The 19,493-nt window shown below is 42.1% G+C and overlaps 1 protein-coding gene across 7 annotated transcripts in view; it reads right to left on the minus strand.

Moving 5' to 3' along the window:
• Positions 1–19,493, minus strand: part of camk2g2 (calcium/calmodulin-dependent protein kinase (CaM kinase) II gamma 2) — a 351,948-nt gene that overhangs the window by 121,909 nt on the left and 210,546 nt on the right. For all 7 annotated transcript variants that reach the window (XM_041176368.1, XM_041176369.1, XM_041176371.1 and 4 more), the window contains exon 5: positions 6,571–6,636. In XM_041176368.1, the coding sequence (XP_041032302.1) occupies positions 6,571–6,636 (66 nt within the window). The remainder of the gene's footprint in view (positions 1–6,570; positions 6,637–19,493) is intronic.

Raw genomic sequence — 19,493 nt, forward strand, 5'->3', positions numbered from 1 at the left:
CAGTTTTTGAAAAATTAAAATTGACTTTTTAAATCACGAATTAAAGTTCGACTAACCAAACGCTTTGTAAAATGTGGGAGAACAACACTGCTGATTCTTCCAATATTACTTTTGGAGGTCGCTCAGCTCCTCCAGCCCATTCTGCCATTTACTTCAATCATGGTTGATCTGGATCTTAGCTGCATTTCTGCATCACTTTAAGAGGAATTTTTTTTTAAAAACATAGCGGGCCAATGATAATTTTAGAGTCCTCAATAACTGTGACTGCGGAATTCTGTCCTCATCCCAGAATCAATGAAATGGACATTTTCCAATTCGACACTCGCCATTTCACAGTGGTATCAACAAGGCCCAGCTCTCCTTTAAGGCTAGTGACTTAGTTTCTTAATGGGTGCATCAGGTGACTGGCTTGTGCAGTAATGGAAGAGATTTGCCCCCCACTGCCTCCTCTTGGATAACCTGGCTCAGGAAACATGTTCTCCAGCACCAGCTAACCTGGGGCCTCCTCCTTATCATACCTCCCTTGTTAATAAATATTAAAAGTACTGCAGCTTAAGAATGCACTAAAACTTTTAACGGTTGGAAACTCAGTGTTTCAGGTCATGTCACGAACCCATTGCCTGAGGGGAAATATAATGGAAGCAATTTCTAGTCATAAATTGGCCTTCTAACAAAGCAGTGGACAAAGTCTGATGTTCATCTTTGAAATGAACCTCAAAGCCTTTGTAGATGTGGTCTATACTCCAAGACATGAAAACCTCGCAAAGCAGTTCCGACTTAGCAACAGTGAAGAAAACATTGCATTTCAACACGCATGATTAAAGCAAACGATCTTATTTTTTCCACAAGGGACAATTCCTATTATACACAGGTGGAAAATTGAAACATTAGCAGAAAAACATTTCGTGTGTGTTAAAAATCCATCCATTTATGACCAGTGTGCTTTTAAAATCAGGCACACCTGCATCACGTACTGGGCTGTAATAATCCCTGCCAGCCTTTTAATATTTTGCCCATTTAAGGTAATTGGCAAAAGAAACCGGACAGACGGGAAGAATTTTTTTTTACTTAAAACACAGCGAGTTATGGTGTGTTATACACTGCCTGAAAGGATTGAATCAGCTTCAACCACTCTAGGTTCCAAGATAATTAGATAAATACTTGAAAAGGAAAATTTGTAGGGCAACGGGGAGTGGAAGTAGTTGGATAAAGAGCCAACGTATGAGCTGAATGGACTGCTTCTGTGCTGTATCATTCCCCGATTCGTTGACAATTACACTTTGGGTCTAATAACATCTTGGGTCAGGGTTCAAGCTCCATGTGATTTGATCTCCTGAAAAAAGTCAAGGTTTCCAGGGGTGCAATGTTCCTGATCACTCAAAACAAAGGATAACATAAGGAAATCAGTGCAAAAGTACCCAATAGTGATTGAAGTAATAGTTCTGAAAATACTCTCCCAATTATAACAAACATGAATTGCAGCTGATATATAAAAAAAAAATAATTCTTGCTACGTCCTTATGGTACTAATGGGCTGCATCGTAGCAAGCTCCAAGACAGTTAACCTGAAGTGAATCTAACAGCTGTGGTTGACTAGCTAATCTCTGGTAGCATTGCTCATAGTTAGTCTGGGGCCCTTTAAGCCCACCTGCACAGTCAAACCTGAGCTCAGCTGGAGGCTATTAGCTAGGAACAGACTGACAGCTACTTACATATCCCTGGCATCTACCTTAGGGAAGGGAATAGGGTCTCAAAAGCCAGAGAGAACAGCAGGAACGGACTGTTTTTCTTTTTTAGCGTATGTACATTTGGCATCTTGATTTGTGACAATTGTCATGCAGTAAGACTTTATAGATAACATACATAACTTCAGTCCTCTGGGACTAAACTGGGAAGCAGTTTAGCCCCATCCAATTGGTCTCCCTGTTCTCTTTAAAGGGCCCTAAATATTTATCCTCCAGTTAGAATCATAGAATCACAGCACGGAATGATGCCCTCAGCCCACCGTGCCTTTGGCAGCTCTTTGAAATACCTGTTGAATTTAGTCCTACACCATCGCTATTTCCTCGACCCACAAATGAGTCCTCTTCACAAACATGTCCGACTGCCTTTTGAAATTTCCTAAGGAATCAGTTTCCCCAACCCTTTCAAGTTGCGAGTTCCAGATCTTGACAACTCGCTGTGTGAAGTTTTTGTCCTCATTTCCCCTTTTTGCCAATTAGTTTAAATCTACAGCCGCTGGTTACCAATCCATAGAATCCAGTCTCTCATTTAGCATAGCTTCATCCTTCAGCTTTGTGACTTATTAAATGGCACCAGCCACTAAGTGTATTCCTGTAACGTTGTCCTACCTTGTGATTAAAACATTCACAATATGGTTTGCGATTATTGTAGATTTTTAAGGAATTTTAGGAATTTCTTGTCAAAGGAGCAATATCGCAAAATAGAAGTTCCTTTCTCTCAGCCTGGGTCCATAATAACTTCTGGTCTATAACGCAAGCTGGCTGAAATGCTGCGTTCTTTTTATTCATCAGGGGACGTAGTTGTCACTGGTTAGACCAGCATTTATTACCCATTCCTAATTGTCCTTGAGAAAGTGGTGGTGAGCTGCCTTCTTGAACCGCTGCAGTCCATGTAGTGTAGGTACACCCACAGTGCGGTTAGGGACGGAGTTCCAGGATTTTGATCTAGCGACAGTGAAGGAACGGCGATATATTTCCAAGTCAGGATAGTGAGTGGCTTGGAGGGAAACTTCCAGGTGATGGTGTTCCCATGTGTCTGCTGCCCTTGTCCTAGATGGTAGCAGTCGTGGGTTTGGAAGGTGCTGCCTAAGGAGGCATGGTGAATTCCTGCAGTGCATCTTGCAGATGGTACACACACTGCTGCTACTGTGCATCAGTGGTGGAGGGAGTGAATGTTTGTGCCTGGGGTGCCAATCAAGCGGGCTGCTTTATCCTGTTATCCTTTATCAAGTTTCTTGAGTGTTGTTGGAGCTGCACTCATCCAGACAGGTATTCCAGTTACTCACTGGAGGATTCCTAGCCTCTGACCTGCTCTTATAGCCACAGTATTTATATGGCTAGTCCAATTCAGTTTCTGGTCAATGGTAACCCCCTGGATGTTAATAGAGGGGGATTCAGCAATGGTAATGCCATTGAATGTCAAGGGGTGTTGGTTTGATTCTCTCTTGTTGGATTTGGTCATTGCCTGGCATTTGTGTGGCATGAATGTTACTTGTCACTTTTCAGTCCAAGCCTGGATATTGTCCAAGACTTGACTAGATGTTCATTCTCCCATCCCATTGTTGATGTTTCCATCACTTCCCTATCTCCATGCTTATGATTGAACACACACACAAAGACAAGTGAATTCTGTGCCACGGTGGTGCCAATAATTATGGGCAGAACATTTTTCAACTAAGGAGTGACAAGAGTTTTGCTTTGAGTTAGCAGTGAGGGTCACTGAAGGGGATGGTGTCTATAGCTTCAAGATGTGTTTTTGGAAAGAGAATTATATTTAGTGAGAAGGGATAACATTGTTCACTTGGGCCTAATGGATCTTTCTCCTTCATGCTCTTATGATCCACATTGCAAAAATAAAATGCCCACAGACACAACAAAACTGGACTGCCTTTATCACTGTTGAATAAACCAGAATCTGTCTGGTCCTTGCAACAAATATTATGCTAAGTGCTTTATGGCCCTCCTAGCCAATATAAAGCTGAGCTTTTTTCTTAAAATAGAGCAAGCCCCTTTATTTCTTTCATGAAATCTAGTCTGCACTTGGCAATCTTCCGTTCATATAATAAAACCCTATGTGGCTGCTAACAATAACTAATATTATAGTTATTTATTAATTTCATAATTGCAGCTTTCCAATAGTCACCAAGTTAATGAGGCACTGTAGAGGTCAGATTTAAAAGCCCTTCTCCCTCTGTCTATTTTAATATTGACAGAATAATTTATTCAATTACCCCTTTTAAAACAAAACCAGTGCAGGAAAGCAGTGTGACAGAGTAAAGCACCTGACTGCATTATGGAGAAATATCAAATGGAGTTAGATTACTGCCTGAGAGGAAACACTCAAGGCAGGACTTTCTTACCACCTTCTGATAGCTGGTTATAAAGTGTCATTATCTAAGGTGGCTGGTTCCATCCTAAGCCAGCCTTCTTAGTTAGACATGGTATATAGTACGGGTCAAAAGAATACATTTTTTGTTGAAAGAATATATGGGAATGTTAAGAACAAAAAACTCCAAGATCAGCACTGCAAGCACAAAAAATTTCACCTCATTTTTGAGATTAATTCTTCTAGATGTCAGTGTAACTTTGGCACCAGGAGTTAGGCGCGCAAGATGACCAACCAACTTCATCCTCGTGTAATAACAACAGAAAGTGCTGGAAAAACTCAGCAAGTCTGGCAGCATCTGTGGAGAACAAAGTTAGCACTTCAAGTTTAGCATGACTCTTCTTCAGAAGAGACTCTTCCAAAGAAGAGTCAAATGGACTTGAAACATTAACTCTGTTTCTCTCTCCACAGATGCTGCCAGACCTGCTAGGTTTTTCCAGCATTTTCTGTTTTTATTTCAGGTCTCCAGCATTCGCAGTATTTTAGTTTTATCACCTTAGTGTCACATTGGCCAAACTGCATTGTTCTCCTGGGTTTCTTTATTCCTTCATGGGATGTGGGAGTCGCTGGCAAAGCCAGCATTTGATGCCCATCCCTAATTGCCTTTGAACTGAGCGGATTGCTAGGCCATTTCAGAGAGCAGTTACAAGTCAAACAAATTGTTGTGGGTCTGGAGTCACATGTACGCCAGGTTGAGTAAATGCAGCAGATTTTCTTCCCTAAAGGACATCAGTGAACCAGATGGGTTTTTACAACAATCGATGATATTTTCATGGTCACCAGTACTGAGACTAGCTTTCAATTCCAGATTTTGTTAACTGAATTTAAATTCCACCAGCTGCCGTGGTGGGATTTGGACTCATATCCTCAGGGCGTTAGTCTGGGCCTCTGGATTACTAGTGATGATACCACGATGTCACCGCCTCCCCTTAATGTAAAGGGGCTTGAGGGGAGGAGTACAAGCTTGTGACAGGTTTGGATAAGGTAAACAGGTAAAAACTGTTCCCATCTGCTGATGGTACAAGAACCAGCTAACTCAGATTTAAGGTTTTGGGTAAGGGGTTAAGGGGGAATGTGAGAACTATTTTATGCAACACATTATGGAACTCGTTGTCCACAGGGATAGTGGAGACAGAAACAATGATTCCAAAAGGAAGTTGGACTGGCTTTTGAAGGGAAAAAAAACTTGCAGTGCTACAGGGATCGAGCGGCGGACTGGATTGCTCCACAGAGAGCTGGCATAGACTCAGTAGGCCAACTGGCTATCTTCTGTGCCATAACGACTCTGATTTTAGGCTTCTGGTTTTTTTTTTTAAATGTATATGTAGTAACAAATAAGGGCATTAATTTTTTCTTTTCCCTATTTTATCGCCTAGTTTCTCCCTCTTTGATGGGCACAGCTTCTCTCCTGTGGGTGCCTCTAAATCGCTGGTCTTTGCCAGTCAGTAGAACACGTATGAGAAGAACTTGATGGAGATTCTTCCCCCAGAGATATATCTGGTCTGTTGCCAACACCTCACTACATCGGTGCGGCTCAAGAATAGGGTTCCCAGCCTTCCAATGTTGCACGGGAGTGTCAAGGAATTAAAGATTAATCTCCAGAACACTGCTGTAAACAATGTAGGGAAAAATCTAGGGACATTAAAAGTAATTTATTGTAATTCTTTGCATGCTTTGATTTGCTAGTTATAAAAAGAAAGGACTTGGGGAAACAAGATTGTTTGACTAATAGCTAAGAATCATCCAAACAGAAAATGAAGAGTCCCTTTGCTTTCTGATTGGTGTAGGAATACGGTGCACCGCCAGGGTGGCCATTGGTGAGAGAGTGTGGGGGCAGTTGGTCAGAGACAGGATGTCATGTGACCAACCCCCCCAAAAATATGCTCAGCCAGAGTTGCCAACCATACCTAGGGGGCAGAGGATCATACTCGCACTCTGCCAGTCTTACACTGAATGCTGTGCTTGTAACACCTGACAGGAATTCTGAGTGAAAGAAAAAGGTAATTTGGATGAAAAACAATTGTAAGAGGACAAACAGTGCAGAGAAACATGGATGGCCGTACATCTGAGTTCCAGGCATGACCTTTTTAAAGAGCAACCTTGAGGTTGATGAGAAGAGATAGCAGCAGAATATAAATCATGCTATTACTTCCACTGGCATAGGACTATTTAAATATTGATATTTTGGAGAAAGAGCACTTTGGATCTTGTGTGGAGGCATTTAGTCCAGGGGCAACATGTAGAACAAAATATTACATCTATCTTTTTTTACCTAACCTTTGAGCCACCTTTGTAACTCACACTGAACTAGTGCAGCAGACATTTACCTGGGTTTTGAAAGATCAATAACGCCATTAAATTGTCTTCATTTTCTGTTTAGTTAGCATCAATAACAAAGAGAAAGATAGCATTCAAGTCCAGCCTACTTGTCTGGCTACTTACCTTGCATCTGCTTCACTGTAGTATTCCCTGGCGACAATGTCTTCAAAGAGTTCTCCACCAGTGACCCTACAAATTAAAATCAAAATGCTGACATTGAAGGGTGAAAGCAGTAATCAGAGGAGCACAGTGATTATACCTGGCTGTGCGCAGTGGAAGAGATCCTTCCCACACAGTTTCAATTGTCTCTGGAGCTTTCCTAAGCAATTATCCAGCCTGCTTCAGCAGCACCGTTAATCAAGCATTTGTGGCAAGGATCGCCAACTTCTCAGCTTATCCAACCTCAGACACTTGTAACCTAGCGCCAGATGAGATGCATTTTCAGCAGCAATATTACTGATTATTCTCAAGGCCAAGATAAAATAGACTTTCACTGCTCAATCATGTCTCATAACAATTTAGAGAATTGAAGTTTGACTTGACAATCATTTCACTGAACATTATGTGCTCTCTATTATGAGGAACGAATCACAAACTATAACTGTCTTTATATTTACAGAGGCATGATTCAAGATGAGAACATATTATTCATTAGCATCTACTCACACATATGAATTCTTCTCAGATCATTGTTTGGGACAGGAAACAATTGTGGATACGAAGTTAGCTGAGTGACAGGAAACAGTAATGGTGGATGTTCTTTCTTTGGACTGGAAGGTAGGTATACAGTGGGGATCCCCAGCAAGCTGCACTAGGATCACTGCTTTCTTGATCTACATTAAGGACCTAAGACTTGGATATACAGGGCACAATTTCAACATTTGCAGGTGACACAAAATTTGGAAGCATTGGGGACTATGAGGAGGATAGCGATAGACTTCAAGAGGACACAGGCAGTCTGATGGGCACGAACAAATGAAATTTAACATAGCAAAGTGCAAAATGATACATATTGGAAGGAAAAATGAAATAGTCAATGTAAAATAAAGGGAACAATTCTTAACAAATGCAGGAACAGAGACACCTGCGAATATATTTGCACAAGTCATTGACAGTGGCAGGCAGGTTGAAAAGTGGTAATCAAGTCATATGGGATCCTGGATTTCATAGAGGTATAGAGTTCAAAAACAAGGAAGTTATGATGAGCCTTTTAAGAAACACTGGTTCAGCTTCAATTGGAATATTGTGTCCAATTCCAGGCACCGCAATTTTGGAAGGATGTGAAGGCTTTGGAGAGGGTGCTGAAAAGATTTACAAGAACGTTTCCAAGTGTGAGAGACTTCAGTTACGTGGATCAATTGGAGAAGCTGGGATTGTTCTCCTCAGAGAGGAGATTTGATAGCGGTGTTCGAAATCATGAAGGGTCTAAACAGAGTAGATAGAGAGAAATGGTTCCCATTGGGAGAAGGGTCAAGAAGCAGGGGGCATGTGTTTAAGAACCAAAGGCGATGTGAGGAAAATGTTCTTTTTTTTTTTACACACAGCAAGTGGTTAGGATCTGGAATGCACTGCCTGAAAGAGTGGTGAAGGCAGATTCAATCTTGGCCAGGATATTAAAGAGAAACAAACTGCAGAAGAAAAGCTGTCTTATTGCGGCTTGCTAAATTACTCTTACAGATGGACTGAATGAGCTCCTTTTACACGGTAGCTATTCTATGATTCTATTAGTGCCCGTTTTGTTACAATCAGCATGAATGAAGATATGGCCAGTGATCCTTGAATCAGATGTGATCCAAGTCACTGCTGCTCAGCTCCAATGTGGACAGAGGGGCTCAGGTCTCTGGAGTAGCAGTGTATAGGATCATGCTATTTGTCATGTTAATCAACATAAGAGCACTTCAAACCAATTTGTTGTACGTGGTGTACTTCAGGACATCTCAAAAGATTGGAAGATTTGCTGCATAAATGCATGTTCTTTTCTTTTCTTACCTCAAACTCTTGGAGGAATTAGTGCAGTACCTCACCCTCGTTTTAAAAAATCAACCGTTTAGCCTCATCAACAAACAATGGCCAAGTAGCGATATAACCAACAACCTTCTAGAAAAAGGCAACGTCCACTGGTGCTATTAAAATACATCGAATTTACAGCACAAAAACAGACCGGTCAGCCTAACTGGTCTATGCCAGTGATAACACTCCTCAGGAGCCTCCTCCCACCCTGCATCATCTCATCTGATCAATCCATCACTTTATTCCTTTTTCCCTCATGTACTTATCCAGTTTCCCCATAAATGTATCTACACCCCCCCACTCCTTCACCTCAACTACCTGTACTCCTCGTGGTATCTGCCCTCTGGGGAAAGAAGTCTTACCTATATTCCTTCCTGGATTTACTAGTGACCATCTTATATTTGTGGCCCTTTTGTTTTGGACTCTCCCACAACAAGTGAAAAAGTAAAAATGGACTGGAAGTTATGGCTTAAGAGCATTTTTTTAAAAATTCATTCATGGGATGTGGGCTCTGCTGGCTGGGCCAGCATTTATTGCCCATCCTTAGTTGCCCTTGAGATATGTTTGTAGCAATTGCTCTTTGATTGGGGTTAGCCCATTTATTTTGAATGCTTGAAATGCCTGTGTCACACTATGGACCAAGGTCAGTCACATCAGTGCACTTAATGTGCCCCTGTTAACATTATCAACAAGTTCCTAGTTCATGTGCAGATGAAAAACAGTTATATTTGTCAACAAGAATTTGAAGGGAGGAAAATGCACTTTAAATAGATTCCGTTTTTCAACAGATTGACATTAGAGTTAGCAGAACGATTGATGAAATTTTAATTCCTGCTTCAATGACTATTTATGGTGTGTCTGTGAAATCCTGGGGGAATTTGAGGCAGAAATTCCAACAATCCCTCTCTCTCCATGTGGGGAGCTTGAATCCTTTGATACCACTGTTGTGTGTTTCTTCTCCCCTTCGGTTGCCTAGGGCATTTATAAATAGTCTTTATTTATCTTGCATCTTAATCTTGTTTTTTTATGGCCCTACCTTGAATCACTGAACAGTTTTGTGCAGGACCCAATGATATAATGCCATGGTATGTCCCTCAGACAACTAGGAGGGCACAAAAACAACCAACAAAACCAAGCTAGATTTATGATTTGCTTTCTTGAGCACTTCACTTGCTTGCTGTCTCAGCCTTCAGGCTTTTGCATCGCAACATGAAGAGTATGGTGTCCACAAAAGGAAGCTGCGCTGCATTTTTCTGCTATACTACTCTTAGACGGGCATACCCAAAAAGCTGGGTGAACATTTTTCTAGCATGTTTACCTGAATGAAAAAGAAATCCTTTGTTTCCTTCTAGCATAGTCTGCTTATGGTCAGTCAAATTTCTCAAAGGTTTAATCCAGCTCCTGTTCTACCGCTTTCATAACACAATGCAAGATGACAGCACTACACTATAATTTCTCTATGAAGATTTAGAAATTAATTAACAATGATGAAGAAATTCACCCTCTTCTTAAAAACAGACTTTCCCCTCATGTTCCTCCTCCTTCCTTCAATGGCAATCAGCAATTTTGGGGAATGGTTACATAGTTATCCATGTACCTGGCTCAAGTGGCTTTCTGCATATGCAAAGCCCAAGCACTGGGTGGCACGTGGCTATTGAACTATGATGTGTTTCAATCGCAGCCCTCTTCTCTGCTTTTGTCCAGGAACCTGCAGCTTATGTTAAGGGTTTGCTGAGTAGCAACCAAATGCAAGAGCCTTGGCTGGTTTTCTTTTTCCCTTCACTAGCTACTGATTGTGGCTGGGTTTGGATGACCCCATAGACAAGGGCTCGAGCCTGGGATATTAATGATGCATTATACTGGGTGCCACAGCACACGGTACATTAACTCAAAAGCAATCAGGGAAGAGTCCAAAACATGCACTGTTAGGAGGCACCTGTTTGGTTGTGGGTCATAATTCACAAAAGAAGAGGTGCAAAACCTTACACAGCCAGAGCACGTCATTGAATCAAGTGAGGAGAGCAGGGCACCTGATTTCTGTCAACCTCTGCACTGGATTCCCTGATCCATGCTCCCATTGAGCAAGGTTCTAGTCTCCAGTGAAGCCCCTAAAGATGCTCATTTGTGATTCCTGTCTAGAGAACTTGCCAAAGATTAAAAAGGTAAGAATGAGAAGAGGGCCATTTGGCACATTGCCCACTCCTCGCATCCCCTAACTCTCCCATTATAACACAGCTTCATTTTGGTGCATCCCAAATGTTTTTGCTTTAGCAAACCCAACCTTGGTAGCTTCGGTGCTGGGTGTGGCTGAGTGGGGATGAGTGCTGCTGAGAGGGGAATGGGTGCATGTTCAAGAGCTGCTCTGCTCAAGAGGTGATGGCCTTAGCTCAGTGGGGAGCACTCTCACCTCTGAGTCACAAGTGGGTTCCTATCCCAGTCCAGAACCCGAGCACAAAATCTAGGCTGGCACTCCAGTATAGTACTGAGGCGGGGACAGGGGAGGAGGAATGGAGCCGAGATTCTGTTTGCCCCTTCAGATGGATGTAAAATACTACAGGACATTATTTTTAAGGAGGGCAGGGGAAGATGTGGGGTGGAGGGTTCTACATTCATCCCTCAGCTAACCTCTGAAAGAAACAGGGTATCTAGCCATTTGTGGGAGCTGGCTGTACACAAGTTAGCTGCTACATTTCAACAGTGACTGCATTTCAAAAGGTGATGTAAAGCACTTTGGGGCATCCTGAGCCCATGAAAAGGTGTTTACCAGTCCCAGTCTGGGCTACATCGAGTGGGAATGCTCCTAGACAGGTCATAGATCCAGGGGCACGGGCCAAACATCTGCCCTGCATCTGCACAACTATCAGGTCAGGGGAATGAAGAACAGGACAAATTCGAGATGGCAGGGAAACTGCCCAGAAATATCTGTAGAATATTTAAGCTTGAGAACTGGTAGCTTAGCAGAAGAAAATAATTAAAGGAATCAGAACCGTAAAATCGTACAGCACAGGAGGCAGCCAACTGGCCCATCATGCCTTTTCCAGCTCTCTAAAAAATTATTCCAGTTACCAATTAGTCCCACTTGCTCACCCTTTCCCCCCTTCAAGTTTTTATCCAATGCCCTTTTGAAAGTCACTATTGAATCTGCTTTCAGGCAGTGCATTCTCAATTAAACTCGCTGTCTAGAAAAATTTATTTTCATCTTGCCTGTGGTTTTTTTGCCAATCTCCTTAAACCTGTGTCCTGATGGTGAAAATGCTCAACTTCCACTGCAGAAACCAGGTCAGCAGCGCAGACTACAAAGAGATTAAACTCTGACACACGTCTGCTTGATCCAACTGGACTTCCTGATTAATAAGTGCAGGTAATGCATATTGGCAGCTTGGAAGAGCACTGCAAATGGAACTGTAGGTCAGTCACCGGAAAGCAGAAGGTTGTTGTGGCTAATCACTGTTAACTGATTAACATGGTAACAATGATTTAAAGTGCTGCACTTGACAGAAGTAAATGAGGAGCAAAGTTGAGAAGGAAAGCTGTTGTGCTAAGGTGCTGCACATGAGGTAACTATGCCCAAAGGTCTAACTCCCGCTTGGGCCTAACGCAACAGAAAAAATATCACGAGATCTGGGCTGGGATTGAGAATTTAATCTACTCCAGTGTGTTCCATCTTTTTGATGTATAAAGATCCACAGAGAGGAAAAAGGGGGTGAAACAAGATACAGGGGAACTGAATATATAAAAGTATTAAATTAGAGAAATGTGGAATAATATGTCTGGAAAACAGAAAACATCCTTATAACTATTATCCAGCAACTGGAGTACTTTTCCAGTGTGTTTAAATATCTGGACTGGATACCTTGTGATTAGGACTTATATGGGCTGCTGAATGATCCATTTATCAGATCCAGGACTATGTAACAGGGATTTTCAGCAAACCTTCTGAATTTGTTGAGATTTCCCTTTCATCCCAGCTCATTGCAAGCACAGCCACCAGAACTGAGAGGATCCCAAGCCAGATGGTGAAGGATGAATCTAGACACAAATCCTTTTATTTATAGCAGGGTTATTTACAGAAAGCAGCATTACATGTCTCTGCCTCCTACCTATACCAACCATGTCCCGACAGTCCCTCTTTATATGTGCTCAGGATACTTAATCAATCAATACCCTCCACCAGTTTATCCTGAACCTTCAGAATACAATTAACATAACCTGGGGGAGGTGGTTTAATTCTGAAAGGATTTGCTAGGGTAGACATAAAGAAGATGTTTCCACTTGTGGGACAAGTCAAAAAATTCGAGGCCATACATTGAAGATAATCACTAATAAACCTGATTGGGCAAAGAGGTTTCCCCTGAATTCCCTAAGAGTGGTTAGAATGTGGAACCTGCTTCCACAAGGGATAGCAGAAGTGAAAAGCATGGATGCATTGAAGGGATAACAAGGCAAGCACATAATGATGAAAGGAATCAAAAGATATGCTGAGAGGGTTAGATGAGTTCGGGTCGGAGGAGGCTCATTTGGACCATAAACATCAGCATGGACCAGTTGGGTTGAATGGCCTGTTTCTGTGATATAGACTCAATGTGACTTTAATGAATCATATTGTCAATATGGCCACATTCCCAGCAATGATATTCAGCTGAAATAGTCTCCTGGATATATTAACAGGGACAAACACTCCAGAATTGATCATGAAGAAGTCAGCAGCTATGAGGAGGAAACCACAGGCTTCTGTGGTATGTTGAGCTAGATTGGCTGTTTGGTTTCCCTCAACTGTCCTCAAAGGATCATTGACATTTACAGTGTAATAGGAGGCCATTGCTCTCTGAAAGCCCCACTTCCCTGCCCTGTCCCTAACACCAATTCAAACTCAACAATTCTGCTTTTAAAGGTTTTTCTTTGGAATCTGCTTCCATTACTGTTATCGATTGGGATTTTACATCCCAACAGCCCTCTGAGTAAAGGCATTCTCCTTAATTTAAGAAAGTCATCAAAAGAAAAATTATGTCCTCCAGTTGTCCACTGACTAACCACTAAATATAGCTTTTACCTATCAACTCACTAAGTCCTCCCAGTGTCAGTTGTGGCTCAGTTGGTAGCACCTTTGCTCCGGAGTGAAAAGGTTGCAGGGTTTCAAGTCCCACTCTCGAGACCCAAGCAGAAACCCTAGGCTAATAGTCCCATTTGCCAGTACTGAGGGAGTGCTGCACTGTCGGAGGTGACAGCTTTCAGATGAGACGTTAAACTAAGACTCCTGTCTGTCCTCTCAGGTGGATGTAAAGATCCCGCAGTGCTATTTTGAGGAAGAGCAGGGAAGCTATCCTGGTGTCCTGGTCAACATTTCATCCGTCAAGCGACATCTAGAGCAGGTAATCCGGTTAATTATGCCCATGCTGCTTATGGGAGTTTGCTGTGTGCAAATTGGTTGCCACAGTCCATACCTTACAAATGACTACGCTTCAAAGTACTTAATTGATTGCAAAGTGCTTTGGGATGTCTTGAGGCGATGTAAGGTGTTATATAAATGCAAGTCTTCCCTTTTTATTATTTTTCTTAATTTTGAACCCTGATTCTGATCTCCCCACATCCTTCCTGCTGTAATGAGTTTAAATCTTTAGGAAGGTGGCCTTTGTTCCAGCTTGCTTTTACCTGAGGGAACCCTGTGATCACAGCTGGCAATGCAGCAGTCCTCAACATCTCCTTCCATCTGAACATAAACCTGCCAAATTCACAGGGTAACAGCTTACAAAATATCTGATTGGCGAAAAGTGGCCATAGTGAATTACTTTCAGGTAGCAGCACACCTGTGGTATGAGGAAGCTAGGGCCCTCAGAGCACACTTAGCATGAGAATAGTTTATAACAAGGGCAGTCTCTGTGATGGCCTCTAAAAGAGCCATAATAAAAAATTAAACGGGCAAATGCTCATGGCAGATTAAATTACCCTATTACTTTAGGTTAATTTCAGGTTAACCTTTTCAGGGTCCAATAGTCAAACAGAGAGTTCCATCTGTTCATACAAATTAAATAAGAAATATTCGAATAAAAAAAAAATGGTTTCAACTGCCAGTCAAAAGAAAGAACTGGCATTTATATAGCACCTGTCTGGTCATCAGTCCCAAAGCAATTTCCATCAAATTAGATAATCTTGAAGTATAGTCACTGTTGTTATGTATGTAAATGTGGCAGCCAATCTGCGCATTGCAAGATCACACAAAGAGCAAGTTAATCTGCTTTTGATGGTAGAGGGAGGAATGTTGACCAAACATCTCCATGATGTTATGCAAATTATATTGCCAGCAGGCAGTGTTGTGCTAATGTGTCATCAAAATGGCAGCACCTCCAACAGTACAGTGCCTCCAAGAGTCAGTCTCTATTCTGTGCTCAGCTCCTAGGGTGGGCAGGAGCTTGAAGTCATGACATTCTAGCTCTGAAGCAAGAGATGCTACCAATTGAACTTAGCTGGCAAGGTTCTTGCACAGTATCCAGATGCACAATAAACTGAAATTATGCCCGTGAGCGGCTTTGACTAACTCGGGATAGCAACAGACTTTACTGCTCTTGCGGGATCACTGGGATGCTGCAATTGGAAGTGAATCAGGTGGACAGGACTGCATGGCCTCAAGGGAGCCCGGCTAGATTATTGCCCCACTTAAATCAATAGATGAAAAATTGAGTGAGATTTTGTCTAGGGCATCCTGAGGATATTATCGAGGTCAGGGATGATTTTCCCAGATTTTTATTTACCTCCAAATTAGATTTTTAAATCTGGTTTTCCATCTCTCCCAGGGGATTGTATGGCTTTTGCATGGAGTGCAGAGTGTATATCTTAAAATGCACAAGACATCAAAATTGCATGGGACAGACTGGATGGATCAAACATCTTTTTTATGTCTGTTGTTCTTGTGTAGTCTTAATGAATAGCAAAGGTTTGTAAAATAAGGTACAAAGTTGTTTTTTTAAAAAACATCATGTTGTTGAACCATCCAGCAAAGATTTTTGTGTGATTAACTGCTTCACAGATAAGGTTTTGTCATAAGCATTATACCAGTATTGTACATAATGGATTTGCTCTTAAGCTCCCTTAAGTTGACAGCCTTGTTAAACTGGAGGCCATACTCACCATGGTCTAAAATTAAAGATGATTGTGTAAATGGGGAGTTTATGTATTTGAAAAGTAAGAAACTAATCCTTAATCTGCTTAATGTAGTACACCCTAAGGATAACAGATACATTCAGGATATTGAGAGTTTGGAATATAAAGAGGGATAATCTCTCTCCTTCCTGGTGTCAGTGAAACATCTTTTCCAAACTCTGAACCAGGCATCTGGGGACAGGTGAAATTCTGATTGCGGGCTTCTTGCTACATCACCGTTTGGAACCACCCCAGTATTTGCCATAACAGGAATCTTTCACTCACGCTCTCTGAAAAGTTCCTCACGGATGTGTTGCCCCCTCCTCCTTCCCTATGAGGGGAACTCAAAAAGGAAACACAGACCTGCTCTTGTGACACTCCAGTACCCGATGGTTATTACCCCACATATCCTGGGACGCTATATCATTCAAGTCGAACAAGGAAATTCATAAAGATAACAGCAGCAGAGAGATCGGGAGCTCCATGCTGGAGTCTGACAAGGTTAATTCTCGCCTCCATGGGGCTCGACTATCAGAGTGTTGTTTATTTGATTATTAAGCCCGCAATCCAATAAAAAATGACATATGGAGAAAATCCACATATCACCACCTCAGAGGATGCTTGGATAAAATGCAGAGGTGTAAGAGGCACTAGCAGCTGTCAAAACTGAAGCAAGCTCATAAAGTTATTAATATGTTGGAAGAACATCAATACTGACAAAAATACCCTCACAAAACACATGAGAAACAGGTTTATTAAATCAAGTTGAGACTTGCCCTCTTTATTTTCTATAGTGCCTAGACTTCAATTTTGATTACTCTAAATTACTTGCAACAAGAGTTCTGCTCAACCTTCACTGTTATCCAAACAGCTAATGATGGTATCTCTGGGAAACTCTGATTGCCTCAGCCCACCTGTTGCTGAAATCCTCATCCATGCCTTTGCCACTACCAGACTTCACTATTACAAATGTTCTGCAGACTGACCTCCCCATCTACTGTACACTATAAATTTCAGCTCATTCAACACTCCGCTGCCAGCATTCTACCCAGCAGCTTCAACAACATTCAAGAAGCTTGACACCATCCAGGACAAACCAGCCCACTTGATTGGCACCCTATCCACAAACATTCACTCCGTCCACCACTGACGCACAGTAGCAGCAGCGTGTACTATCTACAAGATGCACTGTAGCAACTCACCAAGGCTCCTTCAACAGCACTTTCCAAACCCATGACCACTACCATCTAGAAGGACAAGGGCAGCAGATGCATGGGAACACCACCACCTGGAAGATCCCCTCCAAGCCACACAATATCCTGACTTGGAAATATATCGCTGTTCCTTCATTGTCACTGGGTCAAAATCCTGGGACTCCCTCCCTAACAGCACTGTGGGCATACCTGCACCACATGGACTGCAGCGGTTCAAGAAGGCAGCTCACCACCACCTTCTCAAGGTCAATTAGGGATGAGCAATAAATGCTGGCCTCACCAGTGATGCCCACATCCTATGAGCAAAAAAAAAACACTAATTCCCACTCACATGTAACTCCTGTTCTTTGAAACCAACATTGACTTCTTGTATGTCAACCCCTCAAATTTAAAATTCTCACCCTCATGCTCAAATCCCTTATGGCCTTGCCACTCCCCACTACATTAGGCTGAACTCTCAGTTCCTCTAGTGCATCCCCTTTCTTCACCTCTTCATTAATGGCCCTGCCTTCAGTTGTGTAGCCTCCAATCTCTGGAATTCCTTTGTTCTCACTAGAGCAATGGAGATTGAGGGGCGACTTGATAGAAGTTTACAAAATTATGAGTGGCATGGACAGAGTAGATAGTCAGAAGCTTTTTCCCAGGGTGGAAGAGTCAATTACTAGGGGACATAGATTTAAGGTGAGAGGAGAAAACTATAGAGGAGATGTGCCAGGCAAGTTTTTTTATGCAGGCAGTAGTGAGTGTCTGGAATTCGCTGCCAGAGGAGGTGGTGGAAGCAGGTACGATAGTGGTGTTTAAGAGGCAGCTTGACAAATACATGAATAGGATGGAATAGAGGGATACGGACCCCGGAAGTGCAAAATGTTTTAGTTTGACAGGCAATATGATCGATGCAGACTTGGAGGGCTGAAAGGCCTGTTCCTGTGCTGTACTTTGTTCTTTGTAAACACCTCTGTCTCTCACTATCGACCCTGTTAAGACCCTCCTTAAAACACATTTCTTTAAGCAAGAATTTAGTCATCCTTTCTTGGCTCAGCATCCAGTTTAGTCTGATTATGCCTTTGGGGCATTTTTCTAACTTGGAGACACTATATAAGTGCAAATTATTGTCACCATTTTACAGAATCTAATTCTAACACACAATTCCTTCAAATATATGTCTTTTCACAATAAAACGCACCATGTCTAATGACAACAGCTTTCTCTGATTCTACTCTTTCTTTATGCCGTGCATGGAGGAGTAAAATGTATCCAAGCGCAGAGAGCTTGAATACAGGTTCAATTCCTTGCCAGCAATCTCCGTCACAGCTGGCCAATGGCCTGGAGATATGCGACGAAAAGATGAGATAAAGAAAGGCATTTCAGAAAGATCACAAGGGCAGGGAAAGGATGGTGTTCATCTTTTTTTAATGCTTATATATTTATACTTCCATTGAACTTTAGATTACTCCCAGCAGAGCATCACCCTGCTGCTGAATGATTCCAGAGATTTTGCTCCCATTATCTTGTCCCATCCCAACACTGGTTGCTGTGTATGTGAAGAATTGCTCCCTGACATCAGTCCTGAACCTGCCCTTCCTTACTTTACTCTGAAGTCTCCTTGCCCTGCAGTCATTTGACCCCACCTAGTTCACCATTATAAAAACCAAGCACAATTCTGTCCAATGCACATGTCCTACCCCATTCATATAAACTCCTCAGAAAAGGTTATTCAAAGTATCTCCCTGCCTAAGCACTAAATTGAGATGTCCTGTCCAGTATTGCACTTACAGCAGCTGATGGAAAAGGAAATAGTTAAAGTAAGTATCTTAAAGAGAAGTAAAAACCTTCCTTGTGCCCATAGATTAGGAAGTACTGATTGGGTGTCCATTTTACTCTTATAGCCTAATCTAACCAGGTAAGGTAAGCATCCTATCAGTCAAAGCCATTAAACTGTTTCCACTTTCACTTAATTCTTCATAAATGTAAAAAGCAAAGCCTACACTAAACCTAATTTAACAATCTGTGCGCTGTGGAATCAGTCACAAAGTGCATGAAATGGAGAAAACAAAATTCTGCCTTTGAAATAATTGATATGCTTATATGTACACGTATAAAGAGATTTCTAAGTGTGCCTTCCTTCAGACGGTGCAGTTTTTCCAGCTGTGAGCTATTATGTGAGGTACATACCTCGAAACAATTCCACATGGAAATGCTGACGAAATGATAATATTGTCTGCTACAAGTGCCCAGAAGAGTCTGGACTTGGTTAAACACAAGTCAGTATATTTTTTGGCTGAGGCAGTTCTTGGAAAAGTGCTTATACTTTACTCGTTAAGTGCTTGAAATGGCATCTGGACTGCAGCGGGGATGGGATTATAACCATATTTGAACTGAGTGAAAACAGCCTGGTCTCAGAGTGCAGGAGTTGCTTTGTAGGCCCTCAATCTGATCAAGAATGCTTTGACAGAACAGACAGTAATGGTGAGTTTCTGTTCGAGGACATCTTCCTCCACTGGCTGGCTAAGGGAAGGTGGGAGGTGCTAGAGAGCAGATATTGCCCTTTCATCTCAGACAATAATAGGATAAAAATGTCCCCTTTTCTTCAAATGTGAGGAGCCTGGTGTGAATAAGCTGGCTGATCTCCCTGCCGTGTTTGGAAGGCGTGGACTCGTCTGCCTGCATTGTGTGAAAAAAAAAAACCTG

Source organism: Carcharodon carcharias, chromosome 28 (assembly GCF_017639515.1).
Source record: "Carcharodon carcharias isolate sCarCar2 chromosome 28, sCarCar2.pri, whole genome shotgun sequence".
Lineage (NCBI taxonomy): Eukaryota > Metazoa > Chordata > Chondrichthyes > Lamniformes > Lamnidae > Carcharodon > Carcharodon carcharias.